Genomic DNA, 20,014 nt, shown 5'->3' with positions numbered 1-20,014 from the left:
CTATAAAATCCCTGTTAGTAGCTGTTCTCTACTTGCTTTACCTGTAAAGGGTTAAAAAATTCCAGAGGTAAAAGGAAGGGAGTGGGCACCTGACCAAAAGAGCCAATGGGAGGGCTAGAACTTTTTAAAATTGGGGAAATTTTTTTCCCTTTTTTCTGTCTGTCTGCTCTCTGGGGAGAGGGGACAGAGCAGACACAGGGCTGGAGCTATGCTGTAAAAAGCTGTGGACCAGGTAGGAAAATCACCAGGTCATACCTAGAAACTACTCATTTGAAACCCCAGCTATGTCAGTAGATCAGGGAATGTCCAGGAAGACGTGAATAGGTTTATCTCTTTTTATTTCTTTATGGCTTGTGGACTTCTCTGGGCTAACCCCAGGTGCCTTTGTTTTGCTTGTAACCTTTAAGCTGGACCTCAGAGAGCTATTCTTGATGCTTAATCCTTGTAATTGCCTTTTTTTTTTTTTAAATCTAGCAAAAAGCGTAGGTTCCAAATGTATTTATTTTTTTCCCCCGAACAGGATTGGATTTTTGTGTCCTAAGAGGATTGTGCACACGTTGTTTAATTAGCTAGTGGCAACAGCTGATTTCCTTTTTCTTCCTCAGCTCTTCCCTGGAGAGGGGGTGACAGGGCTTGAGGGTACCCCACAGGAAGGAATTTCCAAGTGCACCTTTCTGGGTTCCAAAAGGTGGTTTTTGCACTTGGGTGATGACAGCATCTACCCATCCGAGGTCAGAGAGAAGCTGTAACCTTGGGAGTTTAATACAAGCCTGGAGTGGTCAGTATTAATTTTTAGAATCCCTGCGGGCCCCCACTTCTCATAAGAGCAGAGGGTTTTCCCAAGTGTCCAAGGTTGTTTTTCTCTTCCCCCGTTTCTACTGCATGCCTCTGCCCCAGAAGTGGCTGCATTTCAGTGTTGCTGTACACTTACCGTGCTGGGGGTGGGGGGGGAGGGAGGGGGAAGCACTGGAGATTTAATTTAGTGCTGGATTTTCAAAACTGCTCAGCTCCCAGCAGCTCAGTGGGTGGTGGGGGCTGTGGGGAGCTGAGATCTCTTGAAAGCCAAGGCCAGGTTAGGGTCTGTGCTGGGCTGTTCAAGTATTACTTGGCAAAGTGCTGTGGACAGAATGGAGTTTGATCGATGTAAAATATTCCCACCGAGATAATTTAGCAATGGAAGGGGAAACACAGCAGAGGTGACCGGACAGCACCCTCTCTAGAACTTGAGCAAATCTGGGTTTGTGCCCTGAGCTTCAGGGGAACCAAGTCCTCGGGTCTGAGTTGCGCGGACTTCATCTGCAATGAGGCCGTGTGTGAACACGGCTTCAAAAGACTCTTATGTAATCAAATGCTTCTTAGGGGCCCTTGATGAGCTGTGTAGGCCGGGACAAGGGGACATCCCCTTTTTTAAAAAGCTGGTTTCCCTTCCTGTCTGGTCCATGGTGCAGTTGGGTTATTGATTGATACCTGGAGTGGTGGGTGCCATACAGAACATTGGGGGAATGAACCCTTGATCTTCCATACTGTCACAGGGAGCCTGGGACCCGTCTGGCAGGGTTCTGTGGAATTGTAGCATCTTTCTGGACCAGCTCTTTCTGTGCAGTGGGTCACTGAGGCCTCTTACTAGAAGGAAGCAAGGCGGGGGAAGGCTCCTTGAATCACTCGCTGCCGGCGTGGGGACTGCGGACTCGCTCTTAGGCCGGTGCCCATTCAATACTTTGGACGCCAGCCCAATTGGTTCCCCCTCTGTAAATGTTGGCTTACGGTGACGGAGCTGAACAAGCCAGCCATTGTGCGGCTCAGGGCCACTGGAGAAATTGGCTGGGGATTTTTATAAGCGTGTGTGTGTGAAAGCTTTTCACCCTTCGGGTTCAGTGTCCGGCTCCCTCTTCCCCTCCCTGCAGATGCTTGGTTGCCATGACAATCTTGCCATGGTGACGGCTGCTTTCACATCCTGCCAGCAAAGAAAGAAAAGACCGAGAGGCTCCCAGTTGGGGAGCCCCCCTGTAAAGCCTCTATTGCTTTACAAACTGCTCTGTCTCTCTTTCCTAGTCAAGTCTGGCTCCCGCGCAGCCCGGATGCAGGATAGGGGCTCCCTGGCACACAGGGGCCTCCTGGCTCCGGGGGCCCAGCACTGTCCGTCATCGGCCCAGCGAGAGCTCCCAGTTGGAAAGGGCAAGATCTCTCCCCCTGCCCGTGTCTCTGTCTCTACCAGTGTGTCTGTCGGCCTGCGGCGTTTGTGCCTTGTGTGTTGCTGGCTCTGTCAGCTGGCCAGGCCCAGGTCTGCGAATAGACTGGCCCTGCAGGAAGGATCTGCAGCTCCGGCCGCCCGTGTCAATCAGCCCAGGGGCTCCAATGGTCCTTGCTCGGACCAGATCTATTTGCTGCTTTCCCACCACCCACGACTCCAAACAGCTCAGCCAGCTGGATGCGCCTTAGTAGGGCGGGGGACTCTTGTCCCTCCCCCCCCAACTCCTCTTGCACCCAGCTGTGGCATCTGTCACACCCCCACCTCCTCCCTCCGGAGGGTCAGGAAGGCTCCAGCCGGAGCATCTTGCAGGGCTGTTTGCTAACAGTGAACACTGTGCGGTCCTTCGTGTCCTTTCCCTCTCCCCCTCCCTGCACCCCCATCTGGGGAACCCCCGGCGCCGATGATCTCGCGATGATCCTGTCTCTGGGCTTGTCGGCCAGTCTGACTGCACCCAGCCCCGAGGGTGGCTGTACTCCCAGAATGCCTTGCCAGTGCCCCCGGGATGCTGTTGGTGTCGTGTCTCCTGTGGGGCTGTCCGTAGGAGGGAGCGGGTGCTGAGCCAGGGCTGGGGCGCACACCCTACTCCTAACAGGGCTCAGTGGGAACTTTCAAGCCCCCTCTACCCTAGAAAAGTGGCTGGCAGACGTTTTCCCCCTGAAATGGAGACTGGAAGCGGCTCGTGTGGCTGGAACAAGCCCTGTCCTGCACTTCCTCGTGCAGATGGGGCTCGGGTTCGATCCTTTCCAGGCAGTGCCTGCGGGAGTCTGCCTCGTATCCGGTGTGATGAATGATTTCCTGGCCTCTGAAGCCCTGGTCTGTTTGAGCTGCCACTCCATGACCAGTGGGTAACTCCCTAACTGCCAAATGGACTTAGGCATCTGGGTGGACAAGTGCGATGCTTGATGCACTTTGGAGCAGCCCCTGGAGTTACCGGGAGTCTTGGCACTGGCTCCCGTGGGTTTGGGATCAGGTTGGGAGCAAAGTCCACGCCCCGCTTTGCTGTTTGGGCTACATGGATTCTGACGGGACGCCTCCAACGTCTGCAGTGTCCCGCCACTCCTCAGCACAGCTTAATAACCGAGAGGGAGCCGCAGGGAGGCCTCCCGCCACGCTGACCTCCAGGGGCCAAATGCACCCTGGTGCAACTTCACTGCTTTCATTACGAACACTTTCCCGGCCTGGGCTCTCGCTGTGCTTTGCGATCACGGCTGGATCCAATTTCCTGGCTCTGTGTGAGGCTAATCAGTGTGATTAGCCCCACTGAGTAGGTGGGGAAACTGAGGCATAGTGAGGTTGAGGCAAGGTCACATGATGGGTCAGTGGCAGATCTGGGATTACAACCCTGAGTTTCGATTTGTAAGGGTCTAGTCTTGTCCTGGGCTTTATTTTAATCTTCTGTGAACATAGACCTGCCGTGCCTTATCCTACCCACCTCAGGCATGACAGTAACTGACTAGAACAGCACCATCTGTCTGGCCTCATTAGTGCTGTAATATTGTAACCATTAGACACATGATCAGGCAAGTTCGTTAGTTATACAGGGTAATCGTGTGGCTATTTCCGTCTCTAATTTGTTATTGGGAATGCAGCCGAGACAAGGCATGGAGCGAGCATCATGGGGGCTCTGCAAGGTGGACAAATCTGTGCTCTACTAACCCTCCTGGAGGTTTCTTCCGTCTCTAATGCCGGTAGGTCCGGTCCCGTCCATCTGCCTGCTCCCTGGCCAGCAGCCAGGTTTAGGAACTGGCATAGCCCACTTTCCAATAGGGGGCAGCTGCTTCAGGGAAAGGTACAAGAACCCCCCCCCGCCCCCATGGAAAATTAAGGAATAATCTGCCCACAGAAAATTTCTTCCTGACCCTCATTGCTTAGAAGTCGGCTCATGCCCTGAAGCATGAGGATGTACAACTTTTTAAAAATAACCTTCTCAGGTTCTCATTATCTTTGTAAAATATCCAGCCCTCTTGAGTCCAACTAAGCTCTTGGCAACTGGGCTATGTGATAGCCTGTGGAACTCATTGCTAACTCTGTGCTGGGTAATAAAGGATTATTCTCTTCGTTATATTCTTCATGACTTTTGTTCTGCATTTCCTGATGTTCAGTCTTGATTTCCTTTGCTCAGTTCTATCCCAGTGCTCCTAGCTCTCCTGCCCCATCCTTCCATGTCGCACTGAACACATCTCCTGCCTCTTCATTTTGCACCACCCTTCAGGTCCCCATGGTTTAAAAGATCTCGGGCATGGGGTGCTGTGCTCTGGGCATTTGCCTGGTGAAGGTGTACAGAACCTGCCACTTGGCTCCTGTGTCTGGGTGCCATTTGACAAGCCCTGATGTCTTTTTTTTTTTTTTTTCCTTAAAATCTGGGGAAGAGGCAGAGCAGGGGGTGGGGCCTCAGGGAAGAGGCGAAGCCTCAAGGGTCCAGTTACCAGCCATGAAAAAGGTGGCAACTCTTCTGTCGCTATAGGGCCTCTATCCTGACTTGTACCTCCATGCACTCCCAGAACTTCAGTGTTAGAGGACACCAGGCATTGGCCTGAGGCAGGACTCTGAGTGGTTGGGTGTCTGGTGGGATCAGGTCTGAAGGCTCAGCCAGGAATACCTTGCCTAGCTCAGACCCTCTGGCTCTGCTTATTGGTCTAAGCATGGGCCCTGCGACGCTGTGGGTTCTGTTTGCCTCCCTTAGCACAGAAGCAGAGCAGCGAACGGCAGGCAGGGTGCCGGCTCTCCCAGCTGTACGGGGTGGCATAGGGAAGCAGGGCAGGGGAGAGGGGAGGGGGGACAGCAGGGTGCTATTGGGCATTAGGGTGAAAGCCAAAGCATTTAACAGTAGCTTCTTGTGACTCAGAGGGGAGAGATCTCAGGGAGGGTGCAGCTGTCCACGCACAGTTGCAGTGGGCCAGAGCATTCAGAAGGGCTCAGCAGCCCCAGCTGGGGCTACCTATTCCTGCTGCTCCCAGTGTGACACTTGCAGCCAGGCTTTCATGCGAGCTGTGCATGTCGGGTGCTGGCTTCTTGCCTGAGGAGGTTGTGAAGGCTGGAACGATAACAGGGTTTAAAAGAGAACTGGAGAAATTCATGGAGGTTAAATCCAGGATCTGAGTTACTACAGAGAATTCTTTCCTGGGTGTCGGGCTGGTGAGTCTTGCCCACGTGCTCAGGGTTCAGCCGATTACCATATTTGGGGTCGGGAAGGAATTTTGCTCCAGGGCAGATTGGCAGAGGCCCTGGGGTTTTTTCGCCTTCCTCTGCAGCATGGGGCACGGGTCACTTGCTGGAGGATTCTCTGCACCGTGAAATCTTTAAACCACAATTTGAGGACTTCAGTAGCTCAGACATAGGTCGGGTTTGTTACAGGAGTGGGTGGATGAGATTCTGTGGCCTGCGTTGTGCAGGAGGTCAGACTAGATGATCATAAGGGTCCCTTCTGACCTTTAAAGTCTATGATTCATTAATGGCTATTAGCCAGGATGGGTAAGGAATAGTGTCCCTAGTCTGTTTGTCAGAGGGTGGAGATGGATGGCAGGAGAGAGATCACTTGATCATTATCTGTTAGGTTGACTCCCTCTGGGGCACCTGGCATTGGCCACTGTCGGCAGACAGGATACTGGGCTGGATGGACCTTTGGTCTGACCCAGCCTGGCCATTCTTATGTTGAAAAATATCCATTCTTTTTGCAGGAAATATTTGAAAACATTTTACTCCCCTCTTCCCCCCAAGAAACAATGAAAATTTTGACCAAAAAAGGTTTTTCTGGTCCACAACAAAAAGGTTTTTCTGGTCCACAACAAAGCGCTGCGTTTTACTTACACACACACACCCCGTTTTTGTCAAAAAGCCATTTTTTTGCCCAAGGGGACAGGGAAGGAAATGTCTTTGGGGAGAAGAAACCTGAGCGGCCCCAGTGCTGAGCCCTTCTGAAACTCTGAACCTTGCTGTTGTCGCTGAGCTCTCTCTGGAAATTTGGGCCCAAAGGGCCCAGTTGAGCCTTGGGCTGTTTGATTCTGTTTGTACGCTTTAAACCAAGTGCCAGCTTGGGAACCCTGGGGAAAAGCCCCCACTTAGTGAGACTTTTGTGCTGGCATAAGCTGACCTCCCTTTCCGTCCTTCAGTGATGCACAAACTACAGAGGATTCTTTCCCAGGTGTCTTGCCCACATGCTCAGGGTCTACCTGCTCACCAGATTTGGGGTCTAGAGGGAATTTTCCCCAGGTCAGATTGGCAGAGACCCTGGGGGGGCTTTCGCCTTCCTCTGGAACATGGGGCATGGGGCACGTGCAGGTTTAAACTAGTGTGAATAGTGGATTCTCTACCTTGAAGTATTTAAACCATGATTTGAGGACTTCAGTAACTCAGCCAGAGGTTACGGGTCTGTTACAGGAGTGGGGGTGGGGGGTGAGGTTTTGCAGCCTGTGATGTGTGGGAGGCCAGATGAGATGATCACGAGGGCCCCTTCTGGCCTTAAAGTCTGAATCTTTAACACCTAGCTCTTACACAGTGTCTTTCATCCAGAGATTTCAAAGAGCTTTACACAGGTATTTGATATCATTATCCCTGCTTTACAGATAGGGAAACTGAGGCACAGTGGCCATACAGGATTTGCTTCGCCCATGGCTAAAGTACATTAAACAGTAGCTGAGGATAATATTGGACTCTATTTGATAAGCCCCACTTTAGTGAGAGGGGGCTGGTGGTGGTATTAAGCATGTGGTCCATTCTCCTGGCTTCCATGGTTTTAAAGGAATTAATATAAATATTTATAAAACAGCCAGTGAGGGGAGTTGTTTTGTCATGAAGTCTCCAAAAAGCGTTTTTATCAGGGTCTTTGGTGTCATGTTGTCTCTTCTCCCTGATTCTTCCCAGGCAAGCCAGCTTCAGAGCTGCCAGGCCAATCCCCTGAAAACAGGAGACTTTAAAATCTCAACAAATGCAGCTGTCTTACCAAGCAAAGCTGCAGGTCATTTTGTTAGCAGTACATTTCTATTAGTTGATTGCTGTGTAACAGCAGGATTTTAGATGGGGGTGCGTGTGAAATTCCGACTAATTGATCTGATTTGGGTTTTTGGGTTGTGCAGATGCTAGGGTGGTGTTCATGGCCTGTGAGCTACAGAGGTCAGATTGGCTCATGGTCTCTTCTGGCCTTCCGCGCTGGGATTTAGGCGGTAAGCAAGAACTTGAGTACTGAAAAGACCCCTAGCAGAGCTCTTACCTTCCTGGCTCAGATTGTGTTGGTTTTCATCTCTGGCTTCGCCAGTCTCGCTCATGTAGGGTTTGTACTGTCCCTTTGCCTTGTCAGTTTTGATTAGCAATATTTGGGGTTTATTTTTAATGACTGATTTGGGGCAAAAATGTTTAAGCCTCGAATTGGTAGGATGGGAAACTGTCAAGGGAGCTTTTAATGGTGTGGATTGAGCATGTGCACTGCAGTAGTCTATCTGACAAAGGAACAATGAGTCTAGCGGCTGGGAGCTGACGGGTGAATTCAGACCGGAAATAAAGTACAGGTTTGTGTTTTATTTGAACAGTGTGGGCAAATAGACCCCAGAACCATTTACACAGGGCTGCGGTGGATGCTCCATCCCTTGAAGCTTTGAAATCAAGAATGTGCATCTCTAATACATCTGCTTTAGCTCAACCACGTGTCATGGGATTGATTCCGAAGTTACTGGGGAAAGACGGTGTTATGCCGGAGACGAGACGGCATGATCAGAATGGCCCCTCCTGGCCTTGAAATCTAGGTATTGATAAACAGCATTTTAAATGAGCGAGCGTGCATTCTTCTATATCCCTGAATTGGGCGTGCAGTTTGGGGCTGTGCGCAGATGTGGGGGCCTACCTACATATGCCTTGCAGATTGAGGATCTGCTTGTCTAAACCAGGTGTTACGTGTCCTAGTAGTTTGTATATGCCCAGGCCATCCAAACCTGTATTCCAGTTAGGACTCTGATGCACCGACTGCCATAAATTAGCAGCTGGGACCCCTACGTATTTAGTGGGGTGAGGGGTTGCAAGCAGTAAAGGAGTGGGAGAGAAGTCTGGAAGGAGAAATAATCCACCCGAGGCCCCAACTTGCCCCTAGGAGCAGTCTTTTAGGACCATCCAGCATCTTCTGACCTGACCCACTTATTGTGCAAACGAAAATGGGAGCTGGTCAATACAAACTTTCAATATCAGCCACGGATTTGGGGTGCCTCTGCTTCTGGGGGGGCCAGCATGAGACGGAATGGGGCTTGGTTCCCCCCCCCCCAAAGGTTTGAACAAAAGGAAATCCAGCTGAAGTCAGTGGGAGCCGTGGGACAATCAGTACCTCTGGGAATTGGGCCCCAATTGTCTCAAAATGGGCTTCCCAGAAAGAGAAGCCTCCAGAATCAGAGGCCACTGCTGAAAACATGGGCCTTACTCTTTTTCTAGCAGAATGGGGTGAGGAGGAGGAGAGAGACTGGCATCTGACTAGGCCAGGGAGCCATTCATAAATAGGAAAGGTGCTTCTAAGACTTTAGTTAGCCTTTAGCAGGGCCATGTTTTCTTGTGCTCGTCGTCTGTCAGCAGCCACTTGTGGTCTCTCACAGTTGATCATCAGCTCTTTGGGGCAGGGACCGTCTTCTTGTTCTGTGTTTGTACAGCGCCTGGCACCACGGGGTCATGATCCATAACTTGGGCTCCGATGAGCTACTGCAAGACCAATAATAATAAGGAACTATTTTTGTAATAGCGGAAGGATATTTCCCATAAACCTTCCCCTACAATTTACTGTCCCTCATATATAATGCACACACGTACGCACGCGCACATGCATCCTCTTCAAAACACCAGAAAATGTACCAAACCTAGGCCAGGCCAGGCAGTGCCATGGGAGGGAAGGGCTACTCAGTGTTTTAATTTGTGCCAGGACTTGCCTGAGCTGAGCCCCGGCACCTCTGATGCAACAAATTACGCACTGAGGCTACTGGTGTGAACTGCTCCAGAGGTTGAAAACACAAGGCCCAAGTCCTCACTAATGTGTCCCCCTTTGCAGCTTCCTGCTCTAGCAGGGAGAGCTGCTTGGGGGATATTTCCATCATGTTTTTTTCTGACAGAAAATCCCTTTTTTTGTTTTGTTTTGTTTTTACTAAAAGTGACATTTTTTCAAATGTCTGGGGTTTGGTCAAAAAAGCAACATAATTTCTCTTAAGTGATCGTTTTCCTTACAATGTGTATTTTTTCATGGTCTGTGTGTATATAAATCTCATCACTGTATTTTCCACTTTATGCATCTGATGAAGTGAGCTGTGGCTCACGAAAGCTTATGCTCAAATAAATTGGTTAGTCTCTAAGGTGCCACAAGTCCTTCTTATAATTTTGTAGAGAATAGTTGACAAAAATGAACAATTTCCTTTTTGGACTGATTGATTTACTTGGGGGACTGGGGCTGGGAATCTGCTTTCTCAATCAGCTTGCGTGATGCTTTTGTGGGAATGATCCTCTGGGATTCTCCAGAGGCTTGAGAATAATCTGCTCTTAAACGGTTTTCGTAAGTGTAACTCCAGTTTGCTAGCGTCAGGCATCCCGGTGAGTCACCTCTCTCTCTAATTCTATAAGCAAAGTGTCTTTCAAAAGGAGCCGAAGTTCTCATAGAGTAAGTTCATCTCCAGCACTAAATATAGTCCCTTCAGAAAGGGCCCAATTCCCCCAGTGCCTTCTGGCTTGTGCAGTCACTTACAGCTGGGTAAATTGCTTATCTATGAGCATTAATTCGGTCTACTTGGTATTCCTGAAACCCGGTGGGATGATTTGCACAATTGGAACGTTAAAAGCAATGGTTCTAATCTATTTCGGAAGGACTGAATGGGCAAAAGGGTGGGGGAGGGGCACTCTAGGTCCAAAATGGCATCACCTGTTTCCAAGTCACTGATAACTTGGAAGAAAATGATCTTGAATGCTCACAGATCAATGTGCTAACAGAGAAAGCACAAGGTGGGGACTTATTTGGTGTCTGCTACAGAGCCCCAAATCACACTAGGGAATTGGATGACCAGCTCCTTATGTACCGATCTATGACGTGTAGGGGGAAAGAACCCTGTGTGATGATGGGAGACTTCAATTGGAGTGACTGCTGGAGGTCTCCTGCTGCCGGTACTCAAACATCCTCTGAATTTCTAAATATTATTATAGATGACAATTTCTTAACTCAAAAGGTGGTGCAGCCAACCCAGGGGGATTCTGTACTGGACTTTGTTCTTACAGGTAAAGAGCAACTGCTCACAGAACTAAAATGTAATGGTAGCCTAGGAACAAGTATCATGACTTGATCACATTTATAATGTGCAATCAGAATAAAGTGCAGACCAGTGATATAGATACTTGGTGCTTTAATAGGTCCAATTTCACAAAGCTGAAAACAAGTATGAGCCAAAGCTGCTGGGAGAAAGAATTTAAACAGAAAAATGTGAATGATAATTGGGAATTATTTAAGAACTCCTTACTAGATGCCCAAAAAGCCACAATTCAGGAAGAAGGCTGCACTGTTTAAAAAACCACCCAGGTTTAGAGGGGAAGTGAAGGAAGCTATACAAAATTTTAAGAATGGAAGAAAGGGTAACTAGGTAGTAATGAATATAAATCAGAAGTTAAGAATTGTAGAAAATTGATCAGGGAAGCTAAGAAACACAGGGAGAAATTGATGGCCAGCAGAGTAAGGACAATACGGAGTTTTAAAAAATATATTTGGAACCAAAAGAATCTGGACAATAGTATTGGCCCTTTAGTTAGTAGCTGGAAATGGTAGAATTATTAATAATAATGCAGAAATGGTCAGATGTAGAAGTGGTATTTGGGGGCAAAAAATGAATGATTCAGTCGCATCATATGGTGATAACACTCTTTCCATTACCCTTGTATCTCTGGAAGATGTTAGAGAAGCTACTAAAGTTAAACATTTTTAAATTAGCCAGACCAGATAACTTACATCCAAGAGTTTTAAAAGAGCTGACTGAGGCACTCACTGGACGGTTAATGTTGATTTTCAATAAGTCTTGAAGCACTGGGGAAGTTCCAGAAGACTGGAAGACAGCTAATGTGCCAATTTTTAATAAGGGAAAATGGGATGACCTGGTAATTATAGGTCTGACAGTCTGACATCGATCCTGAGCAAGATAATGGAGCGGCTGATATGGGATTTGATTAATTAAAGGAGGAAAATATAAGTAATGCAAATCAACATGGTTTATGGAAAATAGATCCTGTCCAACTAACCTGATATAGATATAGATAGATATATTTTATACAATTACAGGTTTGGTTGATAAAGGTAATAGCATTGATGTAATATACTTAAACTTCTCGTAAGGTGTTTGACTTGATATCACAGTATACTTTGATTAATTTTATATTTTGTTTTTTAGTGTGCCACACATTAAATGGATTAAAAACTGGCTAACTGATAGGTCTCAAAATGTAACTGTAAACATGGAATAGTCCTTCAGCAGGTCTGTTTCCAGTGGGATCCTGTAGGGATTGGTTCTTGGCCCTTCACTAGCTAACATTTTTATCAATGACCAAGAAGAAAATGTAAAATCATCACTGATAAAGTTTTCAGATGACCCCAACATTGGGGGATTGGTAAATAATGAAGAGGACAGGTCACTGATACCGAGTGATCCGAATCTCTTGATAAACTGGGGCCAAACAAACAATATGTGTTTTAATACAGCTAAATGTATAAATCTAGGGACAAAAAATTTAGGCCATACTTATAGAAAGGAGGACTCTATCCTGGGAAGCAGTGACTCTGAAAAAGATTTGGGTGTTGTGGTGGATAATCAGCTGAACACAAGCTCCCAGTGTAATGCTGTGGCCAGAAGAGCTAATGCATAAACGGGGAACCTTGAATAGGAATAGAGAAGTTATTTTACCTCTGTATTTGGCATGGATGTGACCACTACTGGAATACTGCATCCAGTTTGGGTGCCCACAATTGCAGAAGGATGTTGATAAATTGAAGAGGGCTCAGAGAAGAGCCACAAGAATGATTAAGGGATAGACTGTCAGGTTGGTGGCAGTGATCACTGGGTCCCACCAATCTCGCTTGCTATGGGCCAAGCAGCCATCACATGGGAATTGCTGTCAGTAAGTACTGACGGGGGGATCTGAACGAGCAATATTGAGGTGACAGTCAACACCACGGTCCCAACCCTTTGTGTGGTCTCTAATATCTCATTGCATTAGTCAGAGGAGTCGGGAGGGGTCACCCTGGCCAAATTCCAGCTGCCTTTCTAAAGCCTGCATCCTGCAGTTTCACCTGGGTGTGGTATTCCTGTTCCAGACTGTTACTTTGTGTGCTTAAGCAGCTGCTGCCATGTTGCAGCCCAGAGGTGGCTGCATTTCACTGTTGGGTAGGGTGATCCCCCTTGCTGCAGGGATGCAGAGTGCTCTGGGAGAGGTAAGATTGCTGTGTCCTCAGTTGTCTGTCTTCTCCCACTGGCAGGATCCGTCCCCAGCTGTCAAAGGAGAAGATTGAGGGATGCCATATCTGCACTTCGGTGACCCCCGGGGAGCCCCAGGTGCTACTGGGAAAGGACAAGGCATTCACCTACGACTTTGTCTTCGACTTGGACACGTGGCAGGAGCGGATCTACACCACCTGCGTCAGCAAACTCATAGAGGGCTGCTTCGAAGGCTACAATGCCACCGTGCTGGCGTATGGCCAGGTACCGGCTGTCCCCGTCCTGGGCCTCGGCGGTAAACCTGGGCCATTGCACTGATGCCAGGCTCGGGTGTTAGCCGTTGGGGCTATCTGGCTGGGCACTGAGTGCTGCGCCAGCGAAGCCATGCCGAGGGTGGTGGGCTGGACCTGCAGGTCGGAGTTGAGGCTCGTTGGTGGGGTGCAGAGGCAGAGGCCCAGGGCTGGAAAGTTGGGGGGTGGGGGGGGCTGCGGGTTGGGATTTTGGGGCATCAGCAGCGCTGTTGGGGAACAGTCAGGGAGGGGTGGCTGCAGGTTGGGTTTGGCAGCCCAGGGCTGGAGCTGCAGGGGGCTGCTCTTAGACTGATGCGCCGTGGGGCTGTCTAAACACCTGTCCTGTGCCCTTTCAGACCGGAGCTGGGAAGACGTACACCATGGGCACCGGCTTTGACACAAACATCTCGGAGGAGGAGCATGGGATTATCCCGCGGGCCATCTCCCACCTCTTCAGTGGCATCGAGCAGCGCAAGCGGGCGGCACAGGAGCATGGCGCAGCCGTGCCGGAGTTCAAAGTCAGCGCCCAGTTCCTGGAGGTGCGTGTGAGCGAGCAGGGGACGAGCTGGGGCTGGGGAGTGCTCGGAGCTGCCATTCCCACACCCCGGAACAGGGCATGGGCAGGGGTGTCCGCCCCAGCGGCCACAAACCACAGCTGCTCACACGCTGCAGCAGGGGGGCATGTGCGATGGGCCCTACATAAAACAGAGCTGACAACTTATGTTCTGGCTTCTCGGGGAGGCCATGGTGCTGGTTATCTGTGGTCCCTCTGTGTCTGGGAGCTGGAGGGTGGCTCGACTGCAGACAGTGTACTCTGCACCCACTTGCCGACATTCGGATTTGGCCCAAAGTCCAGTAGCTGTACAAAGGATGCAGGTTTTCCCAGCCTTCCCCAATTCAGGGGCTAAGCAGGAAGTCTATGGCTCCTTCCACCCCATCTATTACTTCCAGCTTTCTCACCAACTGAAATGATCACCTTGAAAGTAACATACTGGCCCTTGCCACCCCTTTGCCCTGTTTTTTAGTCCCTAGAGCCTGAATCCAAATCTTTCCTATTGCGCCTTTCATCTAGAATGATCCCATCGTGCCTTGCAGACTGCGTGTACTTTTTGACCACTTCAGTTCTTCCGCACATGCAGCTAGTTCTGGGGTGGAATGTGAAAAAGCCAAATGCAGCATCAATCAGCAGTTCAGGACTGGAATGGGTTTAGAATGCCTTCTCTGGGCGAATGCAGGAAGGCTGTATATAGCTAGCCCCGCTGTTCTGACAAAATTTCTATTTTGGTAATGTCAAAAGGCATATGAAAAAGCCAGGAGATCTTTAAAGGGTTGGCTTTGCATTTTACTTTTAGATTATGTTGACAGAGAAATGTATGCTGTGATATAATTGATCCAGACTATGCCATTCTTGTGTATAGTGACTAGATTATTATACTGTGTATAGCTGGGTGGGAGAGAGTTTTGTGAAATTACTGAAAACCACTGTGACATTATTTTACCAAATGAGTTTTGCATAATTTCATGGAATCCTGAAACTTCAGCTTTTTTTAGAACGTGCAAAATCTCAAGTGATCTGAAAACTAGTCACACTCCAACATAGAAATGCCCCCTCTGTTGGAAAAATGGAGAGGAGAAAGCATTTGCTGTGTATCTAGCCTAGAAAGGACTGAAAGACTGGGAGCGGGGAGGTCCTGAGTTCTAATCCCACTGCTAACACTCCATGCCCTCAATGATCCTTGTATATCTATCCCTTCAGAGGCATATTTTCTTGGGCTTCACAACACCTTGATGAATGGATATAAACTAGCCACCAGGAAGTTTAGACTTGAAATTAGACGAAGGTTTCTAACCATCAGAGGAGTGAAGTTTTGGAATAGCCTTCCAAGGGAAGCAGTGGGGGCAAAAGATCTATTTGGCTTTAAGATTAAACTCGATAAGTTTATGGAGGAGATGGTATGATAGGATGACATGTTTTTGGCAATTAATTGATCTGTAACTATTCATGGTAAATAGGCCCAATGGCCTGTGATGGGATATTAGATGGGGTGGGATCTAAGTTACCCAGGAAAGAATTTTCTGTAGTATCTGGCTGGTGAATCTTGCCCATATGCTCAGGGTCTAGCTGATCGCCATATTTGGAGTCGGGAAGGAATTTTCCTCCAGGGCAGATTGGCAGAGGCCCTGGAGGTTTTTCGCCTTCCTCTGTAGCATGGGTCAAGGGGCACTTGCTGGAGGATTCTCTGCTCCTTGAAATCTTTAAACCACGATTTGAGGACTTCAATAGCTCAGAATAGGTGAGAGGTTTTTCGCAGCAGTGGTAGGTGAAATTCTGTGGCCTGCGTTGTGCAGGAGGTCAGACTAGATGATCATAATGGTCCCGTCTGACCTAAATATCTATGAATTAGATAAATACCAATGGTCCATTTTACAATGGAGGTACAGATAGTGACTTGCCAAAGATCAAGCGAGCCTGGGTCAGAAACAGAAGTGGATTGCACATCTCCAGATGATCAGGCCCAAACCACTACAGCACAGAGTTCCCCTGGAAAGTCTGAGCTCCATTTTCTCCATCTGGGCAAAGATTTGAGACCCATATGGCTTCAGACCACCGTACCTGGCTGGGTAAGTTACCCCCATATTGCAGCTTAGGAAACCTTCCCTTCTATGACGCGCTCCTCATCTCTTCTGCCCCAGATCTGAAGAAGTGGGAAGCGTGACCGTGTTCCCAAAGATCTCTAGCCTTGGCAGGGCTTTGGCTCTTCTGTGAGCGCCCGTGACCTGGCATGGAAGCAGGACGCGGGAGGCCTTCCTGCTCATTGTCCCCTCCTTTGAAATCCCTTTGTCGGGGCGAGGCTATTCCGAGTGGTGGTTAACCCTGCTTCTTGTTCAGTACGCCAGCAGGACAGCACGGCTGGGAGTGCCCCTCTGCCCGCAGTGTTGTGTGACTGCCCAGCCCTGGGCATGAGCTATAGGATCCGACACAAGTACTGCAGTGAATCCTGCAAGATCCCATCTAGCCTTTGCTCCCTGCTGCGGCAGGGTTGCCTCCTATAACATCTTCCCCAGAGCCAGGCCAGCTTGTGAATGCCACAGTGTGCTGGGACTCCCACCGGGTACGTTGCCACAGTAGATCTCACTGTCAGGGAAACCTCCTGCTATTCAGCCTATGTTTCCCTTTGCTCAATCCCTTTCCTCCCAGCGACATCCCCTTTGGGAACACCCTGTTAGACTTTACGGGCTGGGATAACTCCACTGACTTCAATGAAGCTGTGTCTGACTGACGCCAGCTGAGGATCTGGCCCCACTGCGCTGGCATGTGGAGAGTATGTGCGAACTTGGCCAACGCCGTGGACCCTTTACATGGCCTGAACCATCCCCCCTAGGCTAAGAGGAGCTACATCTGAAAACCCTTCACCTTGGCCTTGCTCCTGATCTGTAGGTTCAGCACCAGAAGCCGTCCTGTCCGACGGCAGGGCTGGCAGATGCTAGCTTCTTGGCTATAGAGAAGCTTTGACCAAGCCCGGAGGCTGCTGAGACTCCAGCACTGCCAGGGTTAATGACTGCCAGGGACTGCCTGCCGAGTTCTGAGTTTGTGTCCTGTCTGTTTTCCGGTCAGGATATTTTTGCCTGTTAAATAGTTTCAGAGACTCAGATGTCTGGGCTACTGAAGCATCCAGTCCCAGCGTGAGGCAGGAGTTTCCTCCAGACAAACCCCTCTGGTCTATTTCAGAGTCGCCCATTCGTAGTGCCCTGTGCCCAGCCTGGCTCAGACCAGGCGATCCGCAGAATCACGGTGACGGCGAAGGCGCTAGTGTAGGCAGAGCTCAGGCTTTACCGTCGCATCATCTAGAGCCAGCTGGTACCTAGCACTTTGCCTCAGGAGAGCTCAAGGTGCTTTACAAAGGAAGATCAGTATCTTGATCCCCATTTTACAGATGGGCAAACTGAGGCACCGAGAGGGGAAGTCACTCACCCGGCAAGTCAGTGGCAGAGCTGGGAACAGACAAGACCCAGGTCTCTGGAGGCCTAGCTCAGTTCTCTAGCCACTAGACCACACTGTCTGCTCCTGTGCAGCTGCAGCCAGTCAGCAGGGGATGGCTTCGTTAGCTGCCTGCTTGGCCTGACGCATGCAGAGCCCGGCTCAGCTGGCCTATAGCTCCTGCCCTCTCAGCGCTGAACACCCACGCTCCCCGCAAACCCAGCAGGGCAGCGTGGCCCTGTGGGAAATGGTTTGCCCCAGTGTCCCCTCTTCCCCTAGTGGGGTGTGCTGATGGCTACCCTCCACCCCAGAGGTGGCTGCATCTCCGCGCCGTGGTGTGCACAGCTGGAATAAAAGGTGCCCTCGTTGGAGGGTGACCTTGTGGGTCCATTAAAGCTCCAGCATGCAAGGTGACAGGCGGCTGCTGTTACCGCTGTGTTCCTAGCTGTGTCCTGGGACCTCTGCCCTCTCCAGGCAGGTTCATTAGAGGGAGGCTTTACTGGGCTGGAGCTAACTTCCTCCAGGGGCAGAGTGGAACAGATTAGCCTTTAGCTTCAGAGCCGCTCAGCAGTGCTTTCCTGCTAGCCCATGAGCTGGGATTGTTGCAATGAACTGCGTGCCGAGCCTAATGCCAGCCAAATCTTCCCAAATCGATTTCAGTTCTTCCTTGAAGCAAGCTCCCGGCTGGAAGGTTGGCGTGTGACCAGCCAGGGGAGCCCCAGAGAGCAGGGGGCTCTACCAGCTGTTCCAGCAGGTGCCATTAGAGTATCTTAGTCCATGTGGCGGCCTGTGTGGGGCCAGCAGATCCAGTAGCCAGCTGGGACCCACTGGCAAACGACAACGGGAGTTTCGCGGTGGTCTGCGTGGACTCTCTCTAGGATACTCCCTCCTCCAGCGCAGCACGGCCCCTGTTCACCCTGCAGTGGCGGGAGATTAGCTGTGAAGCCAAGCGCTGGGCTCTGCCGCGGGCCCCGTGCCGCCCAGTAACCTGCTCCCGTGTCTCCCTCCCCCGCAGCTCTACAACGAGGAGATCCTGGACCTGTTCGACAGCGCCCGGGACCCCGACTCCCGCCACCGCAAGTCCAACATCAAAATCCACGAGGACGCCAGCGGCAGCATCTACACCACGGGCGTCACCTCCCGCCTCATCAGCTCCCAGGACGAGGTGGGCGACGCCCGGGGCCTGGCTGCTGCCGTGGGTTGGCTGCTCTGGGTCGCCGGAGAGCGGACATGGGCAGAATGGAGGGGCCGGGTGCTGTGCGGGGCAGAGCCCCCGTGACGACGAGGGGCGTCGGGCACTAGCCCGCCAGAGTCCCAGGGCGGAAGCTCTCCTGCAGGCTGTCCTAGCCAGCCCTGGGAGGCTTTGGCTGCTGCTGGCCTGGGACAGCCACGGTCAGGGTGTGGCGTTGACACATGGCCGGCTGATGTGCCCCTGGGTGGCATGAGGGCACCGCACCAGGATACGAGCCCTTTGCATTTTCCTACGACCGTGCTCCCTGGTCCCAAACCTGGGGGGCGGCAGAGGGGGATGGGCTGTGAATGGATTTTTCCCTCCCCCCCCACCTGCTCTACTAGCCCCCCCTCGAAGGGGAATTGTCCCCCTGCCGATCCCAGCCCTCTCTTCTTCCCCACACTCAACAGCCCCCCTTGCAGCAAGAGGGGACCCAGCTTGGACAGGGTTAACCCTCTCCTTGCCAGCCCCCAGAAAGGAGGCTTTTTAAATCCACTCCCCGCCTCTTCACTCTATGTGCTTGGATCCTTCCTTCTCGCCAGGCCCCCTGCTCCTCCCCTCTGTGCCATGTGGTGCAGGGCCTAGGGAGAGTGGTCCCCTAGCATCCTCAGTGCTCATGTGCTTCTCCTTTGTTATCCGAGGGCAGGAGTCTGGGTTCCATGCCCAGCCCTCCCTTACTCCCCCGTGTTGTTGGCATGCGGTACCTGTCTCCCATGGGAGCAGCATCCTAGGGCGAAGGGGGGGTGGAAACGCAGCCCCCATCCTGTAGCGCCGGGGCGAGGGAATCGCTCGTCCAGCAGGCAGTGAGAGCCATTAGTTAACCAGGCATCGCTGCAGGAGGCTCTGGTCCCAGGGGAGAAAAGTCAGGCGCCAAAGGCAGGACTGTGAGCGCGTGATGCTGGGACGCATCTCTCCTGCTGCCTCAAGCAGGTATCTCCTGGCACAAGTGCATGGAGGGGGTTGGTCCTGGAGAAGCCCCTGCCCTGTGCGTTGTCTGTGAGCGGGAACGTCTCTCAGCCATCTGGGGATAGCAGAAACGACCCTCAGGACCTGGAGGTCAGATCCCTCCTCTGTTGCCCCCAGACACTTTGTGTGCAGCAGAGATCATGGGGGGCAGCGTGGACCAGTGCTTAGGACTCTGGGCTGGGCCCTGGGAGAGCAAGTTTGTTACCCACCGTGCCACTTGCTGCTGTGTAACCTTTGCAAGTCCCTTCTCTGTCAGCTCCGTGGGGCTGGGGCTGGCTCTCACTGCGTTTGTACAGCACCTAGCACACCGGGACCTCGATCTGTAGAGTGTTACATTACTCACCATGGCTGTGCATGGGCAGATTCCCACTCCCTTCTCTGAGCACACAGACCCTAAGTGAGCCTCCGCCCTGGTCTCAGGTTTGGCTTTCCTGGTAACTCGTGAGCAGGGCTGTTCTGCGGTCTCCCTGCAGCGCCTGCTCCCTCGTTCCCTGTGGCCATGGGAGACGCTCCCCAGTGTCACCGGGCAGGGATCTCCCAGTGCGGGGCCCAGGCACCTGGGCCTGCATGCCATGCAGGGGCTCGGCTGCCCGCATCCCAGGGTGACTATGGCCCATTGACCTAGGGCGCCCTCCCCACTCTGCCATTGTGCCCCCTCCCAGCAGGATGGGGTGGAAGTTTCCTTTTAACCCTTTCCTTGCCGTTGCAGCTGATCCAGTGCCTGAAGCAGGGAGCTCTGTCCCGCACAACCGCCAGCACCCAGATGAATGTCCAGAGCTCCCGCTCCCATGCCATCTTCACCATCCACCTGTGCCAGATGAGAGTCTGTGCCCGGCCGGACCTGGTGAGGCTGCAGCGGGATGCTCGGAGCGGGGTCGG

General features: G+C 51.3%; 1 protein-coding gene across 5 annotated transcripts in view; it reads left to right on the top strand.

Annotated features, from left to right (window-relative positions):
- KIF21B (kinesin family member 21B) overlaps positions 1–20,014 on the top strand; it is an 87,762-nt gene that overhangs the window by 29,705 nt on the left and 38,043 nt on the right. For all 5 annotated transcript variants that reach the window (XM_075122027.1, XM_075122025.1, XM_075122026.1 and 2 more), the window contains exons 2-5: positions 12,711–12,933; positions 13,316–13,498; positions 17,954–18,103; positions 19,845–19,979. In XM_075122027.1, the coding sequence (XP_074978128.1) occupies positions 12,711–12,933; positions 13,316–13,498; positions 17,954–18,103; positions 19,845–19,979 (691 nt within the window). The remainder of the gene's footprint in view (positions 1–12,710; positions 12,934–13,315; positions 13,499–17,953; positions 18,104–19,844; positions 19,980–20,014) is intronic.

Source organism: Caretta caretta, chromosome 21, assembly GCF_965140235.1.
Source record: "Caretta caretta isolate rCarCar2 chromosome 21, rCarCar1.hap1, whole genome shotgun sequence".
Classification (NCBI taxonomy): domain Eukaryota; kingdom Metazoa; phylum Chordata; order Testudines; family Cheloniidae; genus Caretta; species Caretta caretta.
The sequence above is the reverse complement of the archived record's forward strand: the minus strand, read 5'-3'. Positions and strand labels throughout refer to the sequence as shown.